This window comes from Protomyctophum parallelum, assembly GCF_964188405.1.
Source record: "Protomyctophum parallelum genome assembly, chromosome: 1".
Lineage (NCBI taxonomy): Eukaryota > Metazoa > Chordata > Actinopteri > Myctophiformes > Myctophidae > Protomyctophum > Protomyctophum parallelum.
In genome coordinates this window covers 83,566,547-83,590,086 of record NC_139697.1, presented here as the reverse complement: position 1 = coordinate 83,590,086, position 23,540 = coordinate 83,566,547, and the positions used below count along the sequence as shown (strand labels likewise).

Genomic DNA, 23,540 nt, shown 5'->3' with positions numbered 1-23,540 from the left:
AATAGAAGTTATTCATAATTCAGCGTATATCTGAAGAAATTCTGTTAGCATATCAACTGGAATGATACTTCAGCAGACCAATCAATGCTCTTCCTTCTCCTGAGAGTTAGCAGGGTTCTGCATGTATGGGCCATAAGATGGCGCGAGCTACTACATGTATTAGTATATAGCAGTGGTTTTCAACATTTTTCATATCAAGGCCCATTCTTTTTTCAGCATTTGAGCCGGACCACCATTATGAGATTTAGACTTGCTGACCCAAAACTAAAGAATTTTGTTATCGTTGGATAGGATTTTGTCCACAATTCCATTCTCTAATTGTGTAGATTTCTTGTAAATTAAGTAGGCCTAATGCAGACCATGTTTAAAAATGATTTAACTCTTGAGAGCGTAAAATGAAACTAATAATGGTCCATTTGGTTATAAACTCATTTAGCTGGAGACCACCTGGAACCCCCTCAAGGACCACTGGTTGAGAATAGGGATGTACCGATGAGACATTTTGGCCGATATCGATATCCGATATAATGAATTGCTCTTATGGCCGATATAACCGATGTCGATATGATCTCATTCTGTATTAAGAAAATATAATCATTTTTGCCATTCTTATTCTCTGAATTTAAAAATGTTCCAACTTGTTGACTGTTTTGAAAGCTTCCCCAGAAAACATTCATATAATTTGCAGCCTTCATCATAACAAAAAGCTTTTTCAGGCTTTTTTAAATTATTTTCAACATAACTATAAAATAAAATATCTGCTAAAACCGATACCGATTACCGATATATCTTTTTAAGGCCAATATCGATGTGTTTGCCGATTAATCTCCCATCACTAGTTGAGAACCACTATGACTATAGTAAATAATGATTACTATGCCAGTACTACTTACAGTAAATAGCCATAAGGGGGCACTATAAGACCCAAACAAGTCACAGTTGCCATTCAATGTTTATAGTATCTTCATTGTTCTCTTCACCGTCTCCTGAGTCCTGACTGTACAATTTGAATATAATGTAGTACAGCCGTTACTGTATTGTGTCGCCCACAAAGAGAAATGACTATGGGTTTCGGTTATCAGGCATTGTTCACGTGTGTTGTTGTTCACACCATTGGAGAACTTGATCTTGCAGATTTGAGTTAATCTGCATTGTGCATCATTGTTGATTTTTGCCAGTGGGTCCAGGCATTTACATTAGTATATTTAATGCCATACTCAAAGCTCATGTGAAAATATATCCAGTTTCAAGATCCTACCCTTGCCTAAAGCAAATCAAATAATAAATAGGCCTACAACAATGTTCATGGGTAAGTGATATGGTCATTAAAACATGTTTTAATAAGATTGTCTTGAAACTTAATTTTGTGAAAGAAACGTAAAAAAAAAAGAAAAAAAAAAAGACTCCTATGACTCTTACCATGAGTTAGAGTAAGTAAGTCAATGAAGGCAAAGCCATTGCATCAATATACAAAAAGGAAATAGATTAAAAAATCTTATTCTTAACGGAATAACTATATATATATGGTTTGTAAATAGTGGGTTTTGTGGACATGGCTGGATGGCTATAAGGGGCAACCCTCTCCCCTTTCCATACATCTTTGTTTTCATTTTGCATAACGATTCTTACAAGTAGTCAAGAAGAATATGCCCATTAATATACACAAAATCTAAATAATACGACCAAAAAAGACAAAAAGAACAAAGAAAATAGCTAAAGAAAAAAGAAAGAAAGGGAAACACCATAACATGCTGCAGTCAACGAGTGCTTATTCATGGGGAATTGGTGAGTTTCTGTAAGAGTATTGTCTTTCTTGACTTGCTCCATATGTAAAGTGTAAGTGCCATAAGACAACCTTTGTTGTGATTTGACGCTAAATATCAGCAGTTTTCAACCCTTTTCATATCAAGGTCCATTATTTATTGGGCATTTGAGCCACGGACCACCATTTGATGAGATTTAGCCTCTCAGACTCAACACTAAAGAATATGTTGTTATAGTTGGATGAGATTTTGTCCAGAATTACATGCTGTGTTGATGTTGTTGGTACCATTAGGAGAGATATTACAGGCCATCGTTGATCAACATAACAATTATATTATATATATATTATCTAATTGTAAATTAAATTAAGTAATACAAATGTTTAACAATAATTTAACTCTTGAGAGGGTAGCTCATTTTACGCTCTCACAGATCTATAAGGGTCTATTCTGTTACCAATTCTCTTATTCTCCATAATTTAGCTGGGGACCACCTGGAACCGCCTCAAGGAACCAGTCGTCCGCGGACCACTGGTTGAGAACCACTGGTATATATATGATCAAATGGACTTGAACAGTGTCAGGAAAGATGCAGGTTGGATTGACATGAAACAGGTCATAACCCAGATATACAGTAAACATGCCAATGATACCCCAGTACAGTATGTCCCGGCCGGTACATTGTGCCACCGTGAGACATGTTCCTTGACATAATACCGTCAAGAACATTCAAAAATAACATTCACTTGAGCTTATACAGTACGTCAAAACCTGGGGCTGAGATTGATGTATTTAAGCTCAGGTGTCATTTCATCTGTTGTTCATACTATAAGATATGGATGTAATCTTTGCTTAATCTTGAAAGGCAACTCTATGTCTACTCTAAAAGGAGATTTTCTAGGGTACCGTTCACTTATACAGGAAGTGTCATGGGTGGGTGTGCTACAGTGTCGGTCACATCTAGATGAAATATGATACTATACTGTACCATAACCAGGTTACCATTAGAAGCAGGTTAGAATGGCACGATCATCTTACAGCCTGTTTTATCAAATCATTGAGTTGTATTCCTTGATTTGTATTTGTGTGAAATAATGCGTACTGTTCTTTTAGCACTAATAGTATTCTTTTATACTATAAACTATATTATTTTCTATGTACTGTAGCTGTCACTTTATCCTCATTGTGCTCCGATGGTGAATAATAATAGTACGTCTCAGAACATTCGCATGAGATTTGCAGCACTTGTGTGTCTTGTTTCTCCACATTCTGTAGTGCAAGGTAAATGTGGCGCTTCATTTCACGAGGCCTTTCAGAACAGCAGCAAACTAAACACAAAATTCAAGTCAGCCTTGGTGCTGCAAAACTTCACAACCACAGATACTGTCAGAGAGTTTTTTTTTACTGTCAGTTCCACCCATGTGCTTCCACCCATGAGGAGTTTAAGATCGTCTGACTCCACCTCTGCTTAGGAAACAACACACGCTACTACTTTCACACAGCATCACACATAAGCCTGTCTGCCATTATCTCATTGGTAGTTGCAATGATTACTTTTGCCCTTATTTGGATAAGTCCGTGATTTCACCAGTATGCTAAAGGCAGTGGTTCTCAACCAGTGGTCTGGGGACCACCAGTGGTCCTTGAGGGGGTTCCAGGTGGTCCCCAGCTAAAAGATATAGAGTTGGTAACCAAATGGACCCTTATAGATCTCTTGACAGTTACATTATTGTTAAACAGTACAGTACATTGTACAGTATGTTGTTTTTGTGATATAATGCACTGATTGGTTGGCACTTTTAATTTCGTTGTACACTTTGCAATGACAAATAAAGATCTATCTATCTAAACATCTGCATGACTTAATTTACAATAAGTCTACACAATAGAGAATGTAGAAGAATTGTTATTTTGATCGTTTGCCTGTTATCTCTCCTAATGGTACCACATCATGCAGCATGGATAGTGGACAAAATCGTATCCAACGACAACAAAATATTCTTAATTTTGGGTCTGAGGCTAAATGTCATCAAATGGTGGTCCGTGGCTCAAATGTCAAATAAATGATGGGCCTTGATATGAAAAGGAGTGAATACCACTGCTAAAGGGAAAGTATTGGTTCCATCAGGTGCTACTGTGAGAATGTTTGTAGTGCCTCTAAAGAGGTTTGCCACATATGGCAGGGCTTCCAAAGTCTTTCAGCTCAAGACCCAAAAAGAGACATTTGGTTTCTCCACACACAGACCCACATTTACAAAACACATTATAAATTAACCACTTCTTAAGCCCTATTTTCTTTTTAAATAATGAAAATATCAGATCTCACAACGCTGCAAGCCAGGAACAAACTGGAGCTTGCAGATTTGTTATTTTCATTATTTAAAAAAATATATATATTTCTGAAATTTCTTTGCACCTTTTTTTTCTTCTGAAAATCTGTTAAAGACTTTGTGAATGAAAACAAATGTGCGTATGTAATTATTTATTTCATAGGAAAGTATAAAAACAAACACGAGTCACGACCTATAAAAACTGGTTCATGACTCTATGTTTGGGAAACGAGGGGAAACACCAATCTGAGAACCCATCGTCATAAAGGAACAACAACAGCGCTCGCTTTTCCTGATGGAGTCAACAGTGTGTCTCGAGAGCGACTAGGGACTTTTTTTCCAAGATATTTAATGACTAAATAAATAGAAAAAATACAAATGTCATGACATCACAGGTCCTCTTAAATTCTGGACGGCTGGCTCCCCGGCTACTCTCCTCTGCAGAGAGAAACTAGATCAGTGAGCTGGAGATGGGTTTCTGCTGCCTTGTTGAAATTTCAATTACATATTTCTCAGAAAAAAGGTGAAAGGGAAGCACCTCTGTGACACACCCATATACGTTTTCTCCTTGTAAGTGCTTGTGTAATTTAATGCATCTCTGAAGCAGGTTTACTAAAAACTAAAGTCATGTGGACACTGTTTCAGCTCGATCAGAGCCCCATTGACTTTAAATGCAAGTTAATATATACTGTACAACGTATAAAACAAAAATAGTGGCCTACTGGCAGTGTCCAAAAAAACCATTTGGCACTGTTTCGTCCGGTGTTTTGCGAGACTAGTGCTGCACACGCACACACGCACATACTCTCATGGACAGCTATAGTCCCTAACAGAGAGAGAACAAGCTGTCAGACAAAGGTTATGTACATAATATGTATGGCATTTTATAGCTATCTATGGGGGTAGATCCAGAGTCAGCATAGTTTGGTGTTGACGCCCGACTTCGAAAGTGAGAGCAGAGGCAGGGAGGGGAAATGGCTGCCAGCCCAGATAAGGTCTATCACAGGGGACAGTTTGGGCTTTGGAAGGCCCCCCGAGCTTTATACACCTCACTTAAGGACTCTGGATCACTTCCTTACTGGCAACTTGACCACTTGCAGACACCAAGAAGACAAATGCTGGCAGATTATTATTCACACAGACCACATAACACCACCGTTTATATTTTCAACAAGTCGAAAATAGGTTGTGTCATTAACATGACTACTACTAGTACGATCTACCTCACATGGCCATTTGCTCTAGCGGCTGTACGGAAGCCAGATGCAGCAGCAAAATGCCAACTATAGAAACTCCAACACAGAATAGTGGAGAATGTTATCGTAGCAAAGGAAGGACCAACTCCATCAATGCTAATGTTTTGTTTCGAGTCAGCCACAGCCACAACAGTAACAGCATTACTGAGGTGAGACACTGATGTTAGGCCATTAGTCTATACTCCAAAGGAGTTTGATAGGGTTATGGTTCAGGGCTCTGGCCAGTCAGGTTCTCTTTCTCAGTGATCTCAACAAACTATTTCTGTATGGGAGGTTAGGGTAAGGGGGGCACGGGGGGTTGTCATTCTGCAATAGGAAGCAGTATTACGCAAACTGTTGCCACAAAATTTGAAGCACGTCACTGCAGCATTTAGATTTACATTCACTGAAACAATGGGCACTTTTCGCTGCAGCAGTTGGGCCCGGTTTAGCTTTACGATTTGCCGTTATAGGTTCCTGCTTCTAAATAAGTCTCTGTGCATAAAATGTAGTCCCTGGTTTCCAGAAAGGTGGCATACAAGTTTCTTGTTCATTCGGTTCATTGTCCCATAGTTTTGTTTGATCGTCTCGGCAGCGGATTTAATGGGAAACGCACACGAAGGTGTCATTTGTGCTTCCCATTCAAATCTGCTGCCAAGCCGATGAAACGAAGCTGTGGGAAAACGATGCAGAACAGTACACGGGTATACAACCTTCTGGAACCTGGGACTACGGTTATGCAGTTTTGACCTATATTGTGAGTGGGTCAACATGTCCGCATCACTCACACATCAATAGGACAGCACCTCTACGTCACACCATCACTGCACCATTACTGCATATTAGTAAATGTATATATAACTGCCATCAGTTTTCTAAAGCTTTGTTATTATGAACCTTATGTTACACAAAATATATCCAAAAGTTAGATATTTTTGTGCACAGCTGCATTCTGGGACCTTACTATTAGCTTTAGAAACGGGTAGATTCATTGGTACTCCTGAGGAGGACAGAGTGTGTCTAGTGTGTGATTTGAAATAAATTGAAAATGAAATTCATTTTTTGTTTTACTGCCCATTATATGAAGAATTAAGACATGTATTATTTTGTAAAATGACAAAGATCTGTGCTAACTTTTTCTGGTTAGAGGACTACGAAAAACTGGAATTTTGTTTTAGGAAAGGTATTTTTGCTTTAGCAGACTTTTTATGCAAAGCGTGGGAAAAAATGCAGAATGTTTTGTTTGTGTAAAAAAAAAAAACTGTTTCTTGTACACAATGCAATATTGAAGCAATGATTTGTATGGTGTGTCCTATAAGTCCATGTGGGCTGGGCGCCTTGGGTGCATGACACAAAAATAAACAATCTATCTATCTATCTATGTACAGTAATGAACCCTCAGACCTACTTCCCTCATGGGTATTAATGTCAGGGAATGATACCCTTTCCTTTTCTTTCACTATAACCTACATGCAGGGCTGTCATGGGAGAAAGTTACCTCACTGTGACTTGTATTGTCACAGAACTGTAAAGGAGATTTTTGAACTCTTGTGGTACACTTGTCAGAACAATTGTGTGTACTTTAACTTAGCTTAAATGACACTGCCTGCACGGAGGACTAAAGCAAAATGTACTACATTTTTGTCAAAGACAACTAAACTGCTCATTTATTTATGAAAATAGATGCAAAATAGTAATACTGGTACATTTATTGCATTTATTCTTGCATGATCCATATGTGTTGTCAAAACGTTTTCAAAAGGCTCTGTAAGGAAGAGTGACAGACGTGAGCACAAGATAGTTGAGCAAGTGCTGTAAAGATATAGTGGGTAGATAGTGAAGTGAAGGTTGTGAAGGTAAAGGGAACAGTTCTCTACAAAGTTCTCAACAAAACTGAGTTGGGGCAGCAACAGGAAGTCGAGGCTGATGTGATGATATCACAGATTAGTCTTGGGCTTCCTGTCTGAGGAGGAACTTGTATATGTGTGTGCAATTCTAAATACAATTCCAATATGTGACAAAAATAATATACGTGACTAAAGGTTTTCTTTTCTAGCGCAGATGAGTACATTTCAATGCAATCCTTCAGTCTAATCCAATCAGTTTGCAGGTGCCCATTTTGATAAAGACTGCAATTAAAGGTCTCTGTGATCTTACTGGAATTGATGAAAGTTGAGGAAGAATCATGTTGAAACTTTTAACATATTTCTTTAATTGTCATCATGATTTAATCTGATTTAATCTGCATGTCTGTTACCACAGGTACTCTGACTCACCCACACATCTTGTGCTGTCAGTCAGGCTTGCTATTTGACGCATTTACTTACTTACTGTGTCTCCACTTTCTTAACCATTATTATAAACTTTAGCTGTTGAAAAATAGCAGATCTGCTGTTTTTGAAAAGACGTGAAAATGTGTGCAATTCTTTTAATATATATATTATTTCACAGCAAACGTTTTTAACTCATAACTTCGCTTCTGGGGGGGTCCTGGAAACAAACATATGGTCAGATCGGGGTCGGTGGCCAATTACATTTAATTGTTGGGGTCCTTGACATCCAGTGTAAATATACTTGCTCTGTGACTTTGGCATGAATGGCTGTGGTGGAAAATGTTCTAGCATTTTTTTACTTTAAGTACTTTAAGTAAGTATCAATACTGCAATATGGGCCCAGGCCGTAGCGTAACGGTCTGGGCACCGGACTGGTAATCCAGTCGCAGTGTGCCGCGGGTTCGACTCCCGGACCCGACACGGCCTTTACTGCATGTCATCCCCCCATCTCTCTCCCGTTTCCTGTCAGCCTACTGTCTGTCCCTTCAAAAATCAATAAAAGGCGTAAGCCGCAAAAAAAATATCTTAAAAAAAAAAAAAAATACTGCAATATGGAAATACTTACAAGTAAAAGCCTGGAATTGAAATTTGTACTTAAGTAAAAGTACAAAAGTATTGGCATCAAACGGTACTTAAGTACCAAAAATAAAAGTACTCAAATCTTTTGAAAATAGCAGATCTACAAGCTCACAATAAGCTTGTCGATCGGCTAATTCCAAATGGCCAAAATGTATAGGGCCGAAGTGGTTATTGTGTAACTAGTAACTAAAGTTTTAAAATAATCGTAAAAATATTGTAAAAGTACAATATTTGTCTCTGAAATGGAGTGGAGCAGAAGTAAAAGTATTGGAATTACTCAAGTAAAGTGCAAATACCTCAACAGTACTTAAGTAAATGTACTTAAATACTCTACACCACTGATGAATGGTCAGTCTATTTGACTTATTTAGGTGTGGATGAATGTAGTCCATTCAAACATTCAGACTAATGTGTCTTTTAAAATTCATATATCTGCTGTTGTGACCATCTTGCTGTAAAGTTAGCCACACATTAGCTTACCATGGGTTAGATGCAGTCTGTTACTGTGCCATTTCTGAAACACAAATGACAGCAAAGGATGGTTATAGCAAGTCTATATAATTGAGGCTATTATAGAGACTTTATTGACATTTAAGTAATGTAATCATAACACTGGTTTAATGTCGCTTATAAACTGCATATAAAGATTGTGTCGACTTTTGCTTAACAACTGTGCTGCACAAAGTTGCTGTTACCAACAACTGAAAGTGAGAATTGTAGCACATGCAGGCAAGACGCAAGAGGCAACTCACAGGAAGTAACACAACCCCCCTTCTCTCAACGCAGGTACTTCCTGAACAAGTTTTAATCAGAAAGACTATCTTACCACAAAAATGCTTCCCCGCGCCTTGTAAGTAAAGTAATGTGTAAAGATCTCTCTGTATGTGGGTATGTAAAACAATGCAGTACCACACTCAGAGACATGCTACTTCATGACCCCTTTAAGTCATGAAGCTGACACATTTAAGTGTACATGTTAGATAGATCACATTTCATCCATCCTACATGGCATGCGTTGTAATGTCCCCTCTCTTCCATATTTTCTTATCAGGGCTTTTACCCAACCTCCTGTTGCAAAGGTGTTTCGTAAATCTATTTGTGAATTACACACATTATACTGGATTTTGATAAGCACCAGCTCACTCAAACAGAAAAAAATTAATATTATAAACAAAATACTAAATTGAAAATGATGAATTAAAAGAGAGGAAAATATAGTGTGGGTGGTGTGGTGTGTGGTGGTTCTGTACCATTGTTGGGACACTGCTAGAAATTCTAATCCCTTTTGTAAGGTACCCCCCCCCCCCCATCTCTGAAAGACAATTTTTAAATATCTTTGAGACATTTTAACAACACAAATCTCTGCACAATTCTTTTCAGATGGGAGTCCGCAGCAAAATACATATAAATTAATTGGCATGAAAACGTTTTAGAGCTACTGTATAGTGCTTTAGAAGCAGCATCTGGGGGAGGGAAAGAGACCAACGCGAGAAAGAGCGGCTGTGACTGTTAGTACCTCTTCCTGTGGTTGCGTCACGTGGTCTTGGAGGCTTCAAAAGCAGCCAACTTCTTCTTCTTCATCCACTTCTTGGGACCGACAGAAGACACCTGCAAGGTCTGTGGACGACCTGGTCAATCGCTAGTGTGGGAAAAAAGACTTTTCGTTAAGGTAAAGTATGGACCACATAGGCGTGTTTACTTAGTTGGTCACACATTAGTTATGACATTATAAGCAATTATCAAATGAATGTGTTGAATCATAATATTATTGTATTCACTATGAATCTATTGACAGTTACATTATGTGCAACTTGTACCCGAAAATACAACTATACTAATCATGGCTTAAAATGTAAAGATTCTACTTATTTCTACTGAATATATAGGATAATTGTATGCTGTAGTGGTCCCACATTTATCTTTATGTAAAACTGATGTTTTGCTCTGACTATTTAAATTATTTTATTATTTTTTAATTTGCAAGTACAAAAAACATGTATGTTTCGCATAGACAGAAAAGCTTACTCATGCTAAACAAAATGGCTTCCTTACGATAGCACTTCCACAGGCCGAACTTAGAACAGTCTCAGTCAGATATGGGTGCGGTACATAGGACAATCCTTAGTGTTCATTTATCCATTTGTAACACGGAGTGTAAAAAATGTAACCAAATGGATCTAGGTTCATTTGGTTACATTTGAATAGTAGATATGTGTATGTCTCTTGCAGCTTTACTGCAATTTTTCAAAAACTGTAGGCCAGGCCTTCAACTGCCTGAATTGTCTGCGTAAGCAAATATTTAACAGCAAAACCGGGTCAGTACATTTTCTGGTTCACTTGAAGAGCACATTTTTCTTTTTGTGTTATGTGTAAGAGTTTCAATTTGTGTTATGGGTGTGTAGAGCATGTACAGTACATGTCTCTGGGTGGGGTTAGTGAGTGCATCCGTGCGGAGAAGAACCACAGTTGCAGTCGAGAGAAGAGAAGAAAGAAGTGGGGACGCCGACAGCTGGAAGTACAGTGCAGTCATCCATAAAGTAGAAAGCACTACTAAACTCCTCGCCACAGTGTAGTGTTTCCTACTTTATGGATGAGTGTACTGTTGTCTACAAGGAGAAGAGAAGAGAAGAAAGACACCAGCGTGACACACACACACACACACACACACACACAACTCAGGAAGTCTGGAAAAGAGGAACCTGCTTTGTCTTTCACATGGCCGTGCACTTACCCACAGTGTTGCTTCTAGTCATTTCACATGGGCGTGCACGCGCCAGGAAGCAAAGTGTGTCGACTTCTCTCATCTGCGTATTGTATCAAATGTCCCAATGATTTTCATGAAAAAGAAGACTTTTATAAATGTTAAGAATTTCAATTAAATACAAAAAGAAACCTACTGCAGAGTCCCGTTTCACATTCCATTGTCTTTTATACTACATTAAGCTTTCTTTCTTCTTTTATACTAGATTTGTTATCAACTGTCTTTTATACTAGATATAACAAGTACAGTATTGTGCCACATGTAAGGTTTAGTATGTAATAAAATGGTGTCACCGGTAACATACCCATATACAGTATGAGAATCTACACAGTAGTAATAATACAAGCGCAATCCAGTTTTTTGTGAAAATATACATACTTTATTACCGTAAAAAGATCCATATCGAAAGAGATCACCACAATTTCAAGTCAACGAGTCCTCTTTGCCTACTTCTTAACTTATTGTTCCTCAATCAACACTGCTTACACATGCAAAAAAAAAAAGGAAAAAAAAGTAAAACAAAATCTGAAAAACATTAACAAAAAAAAATATTTACAGATGATCTTCCAAAAGGGTAATAAAAACAACATATAAAAGGTAAATCTTCCAATGGTTTGAAAGAATGAATGCAGGTCAGGAAAGACAAAACATAAAAAGCTTCCCTTGCTGTATGAAAATATACGATATAAGTCCCAACGCCCAACTCTGTTCATCGCTGTATATACAGGTAGGACTCCTAGGAACAACCTCTCTCCACTGCATCGATGATCACACTACTCAAATATTGCAGGTACATACGTCTGTCTAGAAACAAAAAACATAGATATGACAACAATAACAAATAAGGCCAAATCGTCATGCATGCAGTCAATAAACAATCTGTAAACAACATATTAAGACTAAAACGAGGTCTTAAGGCTAAATATTATCAACTGATCTAAAAATGCTACCCATGTTCTATAGGTCCGATTCAGTCAGCAGAGAAGGAGCAGGCCTATTGACCATATTCACAGGCCAGGCCATTTTTGCCTCACGTCATAATGAATGGTGGGAGGGCTTCCCCGACCAAACAGCATGACGTGAAAGCAAAAAATGTCTGCCACGAATGAATATAGTCAATGGAGAGTGAGGCAGGACAGTCCTATAAAGTTCGCAGTGTTACAGTGTGTAGCAGCCTACTCGCTACAGAGCAGGTAGGATAATATGTGTGCAGTAAAGGCCGTGAAATACGAATATATCAGTACAAATGTTCACTGTACATGTCAGTAACCTCCCCTCCAAAAAACAAACAAATAAATACAAATAAAAATAAAAGAACAGCCTCAATCTTGCCTCTATCCCGGAGATTCAAAGTCTGTATCTAAAGTGTCATCACCAACCTCCCCCTCCTCTCATTCATACTGTACTTGGCATTTGTCCGCTATTCATAATGCTCCCTTTTTTATATAACACTGATGGGTCTATACACCAATCACACTAAATGAAAAACATTCAGAATAAAATTAAATTGCCTCCCACTTTTGCAAATCAGGTGAGCTTTGACTACTACACCCGTCCACCTGGGATACTTCAGTGGGGTGGAATATGCTTGTGTAATGTAGGTTACATTTACTAACTTATTTAGAATTACCGGTATGTTTCATCCACAAACCAAATCTCTATCATCTGTCTAGGTTAGTTTCACCCCAGTAAATATCCCCAATGGCTTGATACTTGGTGTCTAGCATAGCTACGGTATGTTAACAGGCAAAGCACCTATAAGATTTTGGCATATTTCATTGTTTCGACAGCCAGCAGATGCAACAAGTGGCTCAGCATACTAAAAGACTACGGCAAAAACCTGAGAAATTACTTACAGCCCTGTATCAAGCAAATAAATTACCTAATCGGATTCAATTACAGCATAATACATAGCTAGTGCTAGCTAGTCAGCAAAAAGCAAGCCTAACTAGCAATATGATTGAATACTAAGGCCTGGTCCACACATTTTGCTTCAAAAATGTTTGCTGCGCATGTGAAAACATCATTGGTGTCAAACACCAAAGTATCTCATGACTCAAGTCTACCAAACTGTCAAGGACCAACATATACAAAAATACAATACTGCTCTATTTTATGTGAAGCTAGCACAGCACAGCACTGCAACTGAGGAAGGAGGATTGTGTTCCAGGGGTTGGGCGGGGCATTAAACTCCCAACATGCATGCCAGGATTGGGCATTCACATTTTGTGAAATTCGTGAGTTTTTCTTTCGCAATGGTTTCTCCAGAAAAGGGGGGCATTAAGATTTTGTTAACCATAATTCTTGACTACTGCTTTGCTCCTAGACTATTATGTTTTGGCTCACATATCTAAAATAAATATTTTTGTCGAAAGGGTGCATTAACTTCCTGGGCATTAGGAAAAAAAAGTGCGGGTTAAGTACTTTTTTCAGCATGAAAAAATTGGGACTCTATGTCCCACCATGCACCTACTTTGACATAGTAAGAGCCTCCCGCTGGGGTTGTGATAACAGGGCTGTTTTCTTTTGAGTTCAGCCACGCAATTCAATGGAGCGTGCTGAATCACCACATGTCATGTCCCAGAAAGTCATCACATCATTTTGTACCGTTGTGGGTAATAGTATTAGCACTACGTCTTGAAATAGGATAAAACCCTATAATCACTCACTTATATCATGAGTTGCTTATAACCAGTCTCACTTTAGAAAACCCCTCACCAGGAGGCTAAATAAGAGATGAATAGACATTGGAGGGAATTAATACAGATCTTAACACAATTCAGTAGCGTCACGAAACACCAGTGCCATGTCCAAAAACTGTTCTGCACATACCCACAATCCTAACACCAACGTACTGTTTCATGCAGTATTTGAAAAATATGAACGTGCTACGTGACAATTTCAACATTCAATCATATATTGAATCCATATGCTGGCTTGCATGTCTTTTGTGGGAGCATTTTTTCTTTTGGTCTGTCAGATTAAACTCTTTTCCAACATCCACTCAATAAAGCCTGGAAAACCGGAAAATAAGCTGACATTTTCAGTGCATTGATATTAGAGAAGTATTGCCTACTGATCAGCACGTGCAATATAATCTTTGGACATGCCACAGGTCTCTCTCGTGTGCACACGCACACACACAAATATATCATCGCTGTTAGGCAGAAACCCTGTTATCGCCATATATAGCCATGAATTTATTTATGTAAATCAATGTCCTATTTTGTTATAGCACTGTTATTTTGTATAACAGTGTCAGACAAAAGTAGAGAACAAAAGCAAAATGTATTTTTAGACTTTATAGATTTAGCTCCTTCATTTATTTTTAAGTGAATGTGGGTGGGTCTGTCTGTCTGTCTGTGTGTGTGTTTAAAAAAAAAAAAAGTTAACAATTAAAATGATTAACAAGAGCTTGTGACTAAATAATAAGTACATTGAATCCATTGGAACACAGGTTATTCTTTTCTCATTACGGTTTTGGACATGCAAGGTTTGTGCCCGACAGCGACAATGTAAACATGGAGGTGAGCTGTGACAACAGTGGTAAAGTCATGAATATCATGAGTTCTGACTAGTAAACATACATTTTTGACAAAGGCATCCGTTGTCCCCCTCCAGTGGGGCAACTCTGGGCTTACTCGCACCACAGAAGGTCCACTCTCCACATTCTTACTACTCAACACACTTCAACAAAATGTTAACGGTGGCTTTCCTTAAATTAAAAATAAATTAGACCTAAGCTACACACACTACAATGGATGGCCCGTGTCTTAAACAGCGCTTCATAATTGCACGATATGCAACTTGGTGACGGGTACAGTTAGTGAAACGCCTGACACAAATAAAAGACCATGGTTTATACAATGGCCAGGTCCCCGTGGAATCACACAATACATTTAGAATGTAGGGATACCTGAACAAACATTTTAAATAGCTCCATTCAAAACACGCCATAGTGCATTTGTTTTCATTCGTGCAGAAGATATGACAGTTTGCTTCAATTGACTTGCATCAACTGATAAATGGATGGCACAGTAATCTTGGGCTGGAAATCTCAATACATTAGCTGTGTAAGGTGGGGACTTACTCAACATCACTCTGACTGCAAAACAGCAAATACAATCCTTAAAGAAGAAATCTGCCTCTATTTGAATATGGAATCACTGCTGATGGTCAATGTAGTCAATAGAAACAATGCAATTCTCACTGTGTATTATATTGATTCATAAAGCCTTACCGACAAACAGGGACTTTATATGCGTGTGCGTTGCATTTAAAGCATCAGCGGAGACTAGCAATCCATGCTAAATTAGCCTGTAATCTTTCTGTAAACACAGAACAGCTGGTGTTTTTTTCCCCACAAGTTAACCTTATTGCAGATGGATATACATTTAGATAAGGTTGAATGTCAGTGAAGTGCTCTTTTAATATTGCTTTATGGCTGGTGGTGGGAATGAAAACACATAAGCTAATCATTAGTTAATACTTGGAAGTAGCTTTGATAAACCTATTTGTAAGCCAAGCGTGACTGAGCTCTTTTGATGTTGCAATGCCTTGTTGATATTATGAGACAAGGTTTTGCTGTAGTAATGCTCTAAACTTTGTGTTTTGCGTAATCAGGTCTATTAATACAGACAGGTTAGTGTATCAGCAACTAACTTCATAGACAGATAACCGACACTAACGGCAAAAAAGTGCTTTCAATGTGAAACGAGTGTTTTGCATTAAAAAGGCCCAGCACTCATTCCTTCTTGCTGGAGCCCAGCTTTTTGAAAAGCTTCCTCCCTTTTGAGAAGAAGCTCTTCTTCTTCTTTCCTGCTGGGGTGCAGTCTACTTGTGTTGGGCTTCCTGCAACATCACCACCATGAGGTGGTGGAGAACTGCACACCTGTGTTGTGGACGCCGGGACTGGTGTCGGCTCGGATATGGGCTCCACGGACGACGAGGCGAGTATGGGGTGCAGATCTTGGCTGCGGTCAGTCTGGTCTTTGGAAGAAGGTTTTGCTGCCGGGGCGTGCAGATTCTCTTGAGGTTCCAGCGTTGAGGGTCCAGGACATTGCTGCTCCACAGAAGCAATCAAGTCCACCTTCAGGCAGAAATTGAACGAATGAACAGAGTGAATCATCTCCGATGCATTAAGAGTCAGACACTATACTCACTAAACCTAGTTCAACAAAACACAGACAACGTTAACAGATTTCATCCAGTCTTCACATGGACCTCTGTAGTAACTCATTTGTTTATGTCAGAGGGTCACACAAAGACTTAAGGGTGAAAAGGGAAGAGAGACACAGTATCTAGAAATTCAGAGATGTCACCATTTGTCCAGCTGAACTAATGAACTCTAACGAAGACATTGGGCATGGAAGTGGTGCTTTCTATGAACGGTGTTATCTAGTACTAAGGTTAAGGACTGAGGGAGGGACATTCTAACAGAGGGTAGACACGTGGCACTGCACTGAAGGGTGTTCACACTTACAATCAAGTCTCAAAGTGTACAGTTCGTTTCTGCTTCTGCCAAAGGCCATGCAGGAAACAAGAGAGACAAGCGAGAGAAATGCAATGGGGTGAAATCATTGCAACACTGAAAAACGCTGAAAGAAACTTTGAAGAGACGTGTAAAGTGTCCGGCGAAAAGAGGAAAGAAACTTTAAAGAAACATTATGATGTCTGATGAAAATGACTGAGCAAAGACTTCTATTACTACAAATCATGGATGTGCATTACTCATGGAATAAAGCAAAAATAAAATATCAAGACTGAAAATGTAATGATGATGTTTTAAGTATAATCTGGAAGATGCTTCTAAACTTGTATTCTATTGCTAGTTTGATCACTTCACTCTTAAAATAACAAATTAATGAAAATAGCCGATCTACAAGCTCACAACACGCCGCAGTGCGACGTGTTGTGGTGCGCATTGTCGGTACGCAGCGTTGCTTTCACAGAAGGCTTCTATGGAATCCAAATGACTGAAATCAGTCGTGGCGAATGAGAACTTGAATCCATGATTACAGCACACAGATTGTCCAGCTACCTGCAGCTCTTTCTTGGGTTCCGGTGCGGGCTGGACTGGAGGAGGCCCTGACGACGGAGCCTCCTCTGGCATGGCCTGCAGGAAGTTGGACGGTGCAAGGCCCTTGTGTCCATTCAGGTCTCCCTGGTAACAAGAATATAACACAATAGATTCAGGCTCTTTGCCTCAACTGGAGGGCAGTAATCATTATGGTATTTCAAAGCCTATACTCACGTAAAAGAAACCATCATCGTCCATGTCGCCAAGTACATTGATGATGTCTCCCGCGCTGAAGGTAAGTTCAGCCTGAACGGGACATGAAACAGTAGGACGATAAGATGTCATTAAGTAACATGCACCTAAATACTAATTTATGTTTATTTTTGCATGATGCCATGACTTTTGGTGAGCGACCATTAGGCATGTAATAATATATCCTATATCGATTTAAATCGATATGAACCCCGACGATATGAATCGATTTCATAAAATCGATTAAAAAAAAAGAAAAATGTTTTTTTCCCCTTTTTTTAGGGGGGCTAGTGAATTATGGTGTGTGTGTGATATGAAATGTGAGCTTTAATCATATTCCATCATATTCAACTGATTTTGGAGAGAAATGAGACAGTCAACTGTCAGTAGTAGAACACTGCAGAGGGGAGCTTGTGTGTGTGTGTGTCTGTGCCCATGCAGGTAATGGTCGTTGATGCTCATTAATACATCGATGCCATCAAAGAAAGCTGTTAACTCAAGCTAGGTTCTAAACAAGAAAGCATGTTTACAGTTGTTGCACAGAAATTAAGTAATTTTACATGAAAAGTAATGCTACTTTTGCAATGTAGTTAAAGAAAAATCTTTGGTCATTTATCTGTAAAATAATGTGTACGAAATATCGTGAAAAATCACATGGTGAACCCCATACCATGATACGTATCGTATCGTTGAGTGTATCGTTACATACCTAGCGACCATCGTGCGCAGAAGCATTAGTCTTAAAATGTCTCTCCACGAGTGAAAGACAAATCTGTACTGTGAGTGACAGGTTATTTCCAGCACAATGTGCAATTCTGACCTCTATGTCTGTGTTGGGGGAGCTCTCCCGAGGATCGTAATCGAATATGGCCACCATTCTGCGGGCTCTTGAGGGCAGGTTCCCCACACTAGCAGCAGCAGCAGCAGCAGCAGTTCGGCTGGGATCTGTCGGTTGAAACAGAGCAGCACATACAGTCACATACAGGGATTCTGGGGAACACAAGACCCACGGTGATCCAATCAGCATGTCAGCATGCATGTCATAATCCACTCAGCATCATGCCATGCCGAGGTAATGTCACAGCAGTGCACTAAAAACACATGGAGGAAAGAAAGCATGTCATGGAATAAAATCAAGGCAGAATAAGCTTATTTATTTCTAAAAAGAGGATAGTGTTACGGGTGCAACCGCTCCTTTTTTGTTTTAATAAACTGTATTAAATACAGTAGCAAAAATAGCAGATCTACAAGCTCACATTGTGTGCTCATAGATCGGCTATTCTCGCTATTTTGCATTACACCATTGTACAACAAAGTAGAAAATAGGGTGGTTAATAAATAACCCATTCTGACCGGGCACCCATTTTGGTGTCAGCATCATGTTATGCTTTAGCTATTTAAAAATAGCAGATCTACAAGCTCATATCGCGCCACCGAGTGGCGCGATACGAGCTTGTAGGTCTGCTATTTTTTGAAAAATCGAAGAGCGACTGACATTTTTAGAATCTGATCTCAGGTCAGAATGGGTTCATTAGACCAGTGTGTGTCCAGTGGAAACCTCGTATGAATCTGATCTCAGGTCAGAATGGGATAAAGTGGTTAATCAGACTAATCGATTTCTTGAAAGAAAAAACTTGCTCTAATTTGATGACTAGAAAAAGTAATGGATGGAATAATTGCTAAGAATATAATAGTTGCAGCCCTAAAATACATTCATTTCATATGATGGTTAGGACAGAATAGTGGATTGTGTTAGGGTTAATTAGCTCCAATAAAACGATGGCACACTATAAAGAGACAAAAGCATTTACAGTGCATCAATGCTTCTATAAATGAACCTATACATTTAATGTATGACCATTTGAAACTTTCAAGCACTTTTACTTTTTGACATTATTTACTATTCTGTCCATATGGGGTTAAAACTTGGATGGGGCTGAGTCAGCTCTACCGGACTTCGCAACGCTCGACACGGCAACCCTCTAGGGCCACTCGGTGGTGTCTCCCATGGCTCAAGTTCGGTAGAGACGACGCCCCTCTGTCATTGTCTATGGGGAGGATTTCATTGTCACATGGTATGTACGGATTGTGGCGTTTTCTAGGCGTGTACGTATGTACGGAATTGAAATTCTGTGCTATTTCGCCGTGTTCAAGGGTGAGACTGGGTAGAGACTAGATTTGGAAAACGGAAGAGAAAAGGCAAGAACTCCTCTGCTTAGTAGAGCAGTGTCACTCTCAAAGTGAGGTCCAAGGACCCTCTGGGTTCCTTGAGGGGGTTCCAAATAGACCCTTACAGGTCTGTAACGCTGCAGAGAGGTCCTTGGAATTAAAAGGTTTGAGAACCACTGGAGTAGAGGCATGCACTGGTGACACAGTCATCTGATCATGCTGGAGAAAAGGAAGGCGAGGCAGGGGGTGGGGTGGTGTACAAACCTTGACTGGAGTCTATGCCCTCATCCCAGAGTGCAGCAGACTCCACTGGAAGAGATGGGGGTGTGGGGAGAGCGAGCAGGTTAAAGAACTTGATCACGTTTCACTCTAGGCATTCACACAATTCCAAGGCATGAGCAGATACTATCACTGAACCAAAATGTGACCTTGAAACCAAACCAAAATATGCCTCAAGTTACTCGTCAATAAAAACCAAAAACAAACAAAAACAAAACAGACAAAGGCACAGATGGAGTAGACCAGAGGGGATACTCTACTATCAATAAAAGATGCTCTGAATTAGTTATGCAAGTGTCCACAAAAAGAACAATGTCCCCGTGTTCTAAATGGACATGTGAGCTGCTCTACCCAAGACTGCCTGTCAGCTGTCACTTCAACTCACTACAGCTTTATTTATAGAGCACCGAAGTCTGATATCAATATAGCTAGAGGTTAGTTTATTTTTGTATTTGTATTATAATCCCCATAGGAGGATTTTAGATCGCCTCATAAAAGAACTGTGTTTGAAAAATAAACAAATCACCATGTCGGTTTCACTCATATGGATATGAAGAATCAACTGACTGCTGCCGAATTAGTTACATTTTCGCTAGAAACAGACTATCAAATGAGTGACTGACTGTCGTAAACAATACAGAGACACCTCCCCGACAATATTGCAGAGACAGTTTGTTTATTTTTGGACAATAAACTAACAACAAGATAAAAAGCTTATGGGTTTATCCCATAGACTGTAAAAAAAAAAAAAAGGTTTATCCACATCAGGCGTGTTTCTTCCTCGAAGATTGTTCTATAGGTTCAACTTGTGGATTATTCATTTATAGCATTAAGACAATCTAAATACTACTACTAAATATGTTTCGTAGGCATGTAATGATTTATATGTGTGTGTGTGTGTGTGTGTGTGTGTGTGTGTGTGTATGAACTTCCATAATCACACTAATCCTTACTCATATTCCATCATATTCAATGGGTTTGGAGAGAAATAATGAAACAATAATAAAAAAAATTGTTCATTTGTCTGGAAAAAAACGTGAGAAATAGTTTTGTGGGCATAATATCGTGCTTCCAATCGTATCGTGAGTTGAGAGAATCGTTATATGCCTAAAAACTGAATATCGGTATGAATCGATATTCATGGTTGTGCCACCGTACCTGACATGAAGCCCCTGACCAGACAGACTGGTCAAGGGAAAGCTAAACTGATCTACCTCATGAAAAATATGCAATATCGTAGTCGGTCTGTATGTGGGACTAACATTTCTGAGCCAATGCTTGCAATTGATTCAGAATAATGAATAACCCCTAGTTTGACACGTCACATGCTACGTAAAGCATAATTAAAAATGTAAATAGTTGCCATATATAGGTTTTTAATGGTACCCCAACTTTCAACCCCTGAATTTACCATGATCCACAATCTTTCACAACCATTTTTAATATGTTATTTGGATGACCCTAAGGATCATAAAAACGATTACTATTGCAATTTCTTTTGGGTCAAACCTTAGCCTAGCCTATATAAGCCTTACAGAATATAAGGCCTTTTTTATTTGGGTCGGCTTAACATACAGAAGCTGTTTCATTTTGTTGCTTGACTAGTGAACCTTAAATCCCCTCTGGTCATTGAGTGAGAGGCAGCAACGGAAAGAGTGAAAGTGCCAAAGTGACAGAAAGAGAGAGAGAGAGAAGCACACAGTAAAGGAGTGAGGGCTGACATGCGGCAGTCAGCAGCGAGACACACCTTTCTTGGATCGTCTCGGTTTCGGTGGTGGAACGGGGCGGCGCGGAAGCTGTGCGTGTGTGCGAGTGCCTTGATGGGGGGGGTTTTAGAAAGGGAAAACCAAATTTGAAACCAAAAAAGGAACACAAGAGAGATGCAACATTGAGAGAAGCAGACAGGACAAAGAGACAGAATGATATAGGCCAGTGAAGGGGCAATTCAAACGACGACAACCAATGAGCAGCCAACAACGGTAGTGAAGACCAAGCGGAAGTGAAAAAGTTGAACCATCCGCAGAAATACTTAAGAGAGGAAGCAGGAAATAGAAGCATAGCGTCAGCTTTATCTGCTGTGTGGAGGCATTGCTCTAAAGCCCCAACCACTTACCCCACAGGCTAACACTTTGTATACTGCTTGCCTTTAACACTTTATGACAACACAGTGTGCTCCACAAATGATGGTTCTGATTCCCGCAATAGGAACTCAAGTGAAAGCAAGAGATACTGGGAAAATATGTGACGCATCACTGAATGGTAACATTTTTGTGCAGTTCAACTATGTCCGTTCAACGAAAACACAGTATAATGTGAGGACTTGTTTCTCTGTGCTTCCTGCTGAAGACAAACGGATCAAAGCATTTTATTTAAAAGCACTCTCTTTAGAGTAGTAACTTTCACTGTTTTAGCTCCTGAGGATTTCCTCCAACACAATCCAAATAAAAACAGTTGAGCCTCAAGTCACAGCTGAGCAATTTAGAGAATACGGCAAAAAAGGGAACTGAGAACTGCCATTTCTGCTGCCATTTTCACTTGCCACTTAAACATGAACATTGTTCTTGTGAAAAAAAAAAACACCAGTAGAAAGAAATATCCAGACATTGATAATAGAAATCTTGAATTTTGTCTGAAAGTTTAACCCATTTAGAACTGAGACCAGATTCTACAAATGTCTTCTAAAACAGTATTTTTAAAATCTTATGTTTCTATATCAGTGGTTCTCAAACTATTTCATGTCAAGGACCCCCAGAATCATATGAATTTGGCCACCGACCACCATCTGAAAATGTGTTTTTCCAGGGACAACACCAGAAGCAAATATTTGAGTTAAAAACGTTCGGTGTGAAAGAATATATATTCAATTTTCACAATGTTTTTCACAATCGCCGTAACAGCTAAAGTCTAAAATAACGCTTAAAGCGGTCAAAAGCTAGATGCGTCCTCAGGTCTAAATGGGTTTTTTTTTAAACAGAAGTGCACATGAACATTTGGTGGACAAAATGTCAAACTAAAGTGTTTTCCATACCTATTTTCTCCATGGAGGCATCCGTGGACAAGAAGCCCTGCTGGAGCAGCTGTTGTCGAGTCTCCTCGTCCTCCACCTGGATCTCGGACACCATGTTACACGGCACGTACCCCATGTGGCCACTGCTCTCGCCTTGGTAGAACCCGTCCGCATCTTTATCTCCGTAGACCTGCAGGGGCAGGAGAACCACAGTCCATTGGAATAAAGCAAACATTAAATCTCAAGACTGAAAATGTAATGATGATGTTTTAGGCCCGACCAAGCTGAAGAAATCGTGACATTTCTTTCTGAGACCATTCATGTTTCAGGAAGATGTTTCTAAACTTATGTTCTATTGCTAGTTTGATCACTTCAAATAGTCTTTCATCTTAAGATAACGAATGACTGATCTACAAGCTCCCAACACATCACGCTGGGACGAATGATTGAAATTGAATCCATGCCATTGGCTCTTTTCCACTATGAGAACTAAGTCAACCTCATCGTGCCGCAAAATGTTTTTTCACAGGTTTCCATACGCCACTGTTGGGTTTCAGATAAGGTTCTCAGAATCTAATTTGGGCCCTGCTCAGAAGGTACGGTAGTACTAACCCTGAGTTCCTATACAGTACTATCAAAATCTTTCTAAAATATTGATTTTTTTAGATTTTTTTTAACAATATAAATACAAAATACAAAATAACTGCGCAATGATATTTAGTGCGTTGTGAGCTTGTAGATGTGACATCTGGCGTTGGCGATTGTTCCCTCTAGAATAGGGATGCTGGGGTCCAATTTTCTGCTAAGAACGAC

The 23,540-nt window shown here is 39.3% G+C and overlaps 1 protein-coding gene across 1 annotated transcript in view; it reads right to left on the bottom strand.

Annotated features, from left to right (window-relative positions):
• Positions 1–10,300: 10,300 nt before the first annotated feature.
• The window catches only part of LOC310855271 (peripheral-type benzodiazepine receptor-associated protein 1-like), a gene marked incomplete at its 5' end in the record, with an annotated part of 103,450 nt that continues 90,210 nt past the window's right edge, over positions 10,301–23,540 (bottom strand). Inside the window, 6 exons of the mRNA XM_083760216.1 lie at positions 10,301–16,090; positions 17,042–17,164; positions 17,255–17,326; positions 18,093–18,217; positions 19,706–19,750; positions 22,749–22,917. Of these exons, the coding sequence (XP_083616342.1) occupies positions 15,746–16,090; positions 17,042–17,164; positions 17,255–17,326; positions 18,093–18,217; positions 19,706–19,750; positions 22,749–22,917 (879 nt within the window). The 3' untranslated portion in view covers positions 10,301–15,745. The remainder of the gene's footprint in view (positions 16,091–17,041; positions 17,165–17,254; positions 17,327–18,092; positions 18,218–19,705; positions 19,751–22,748; positions 22,918–23,540) is intronic.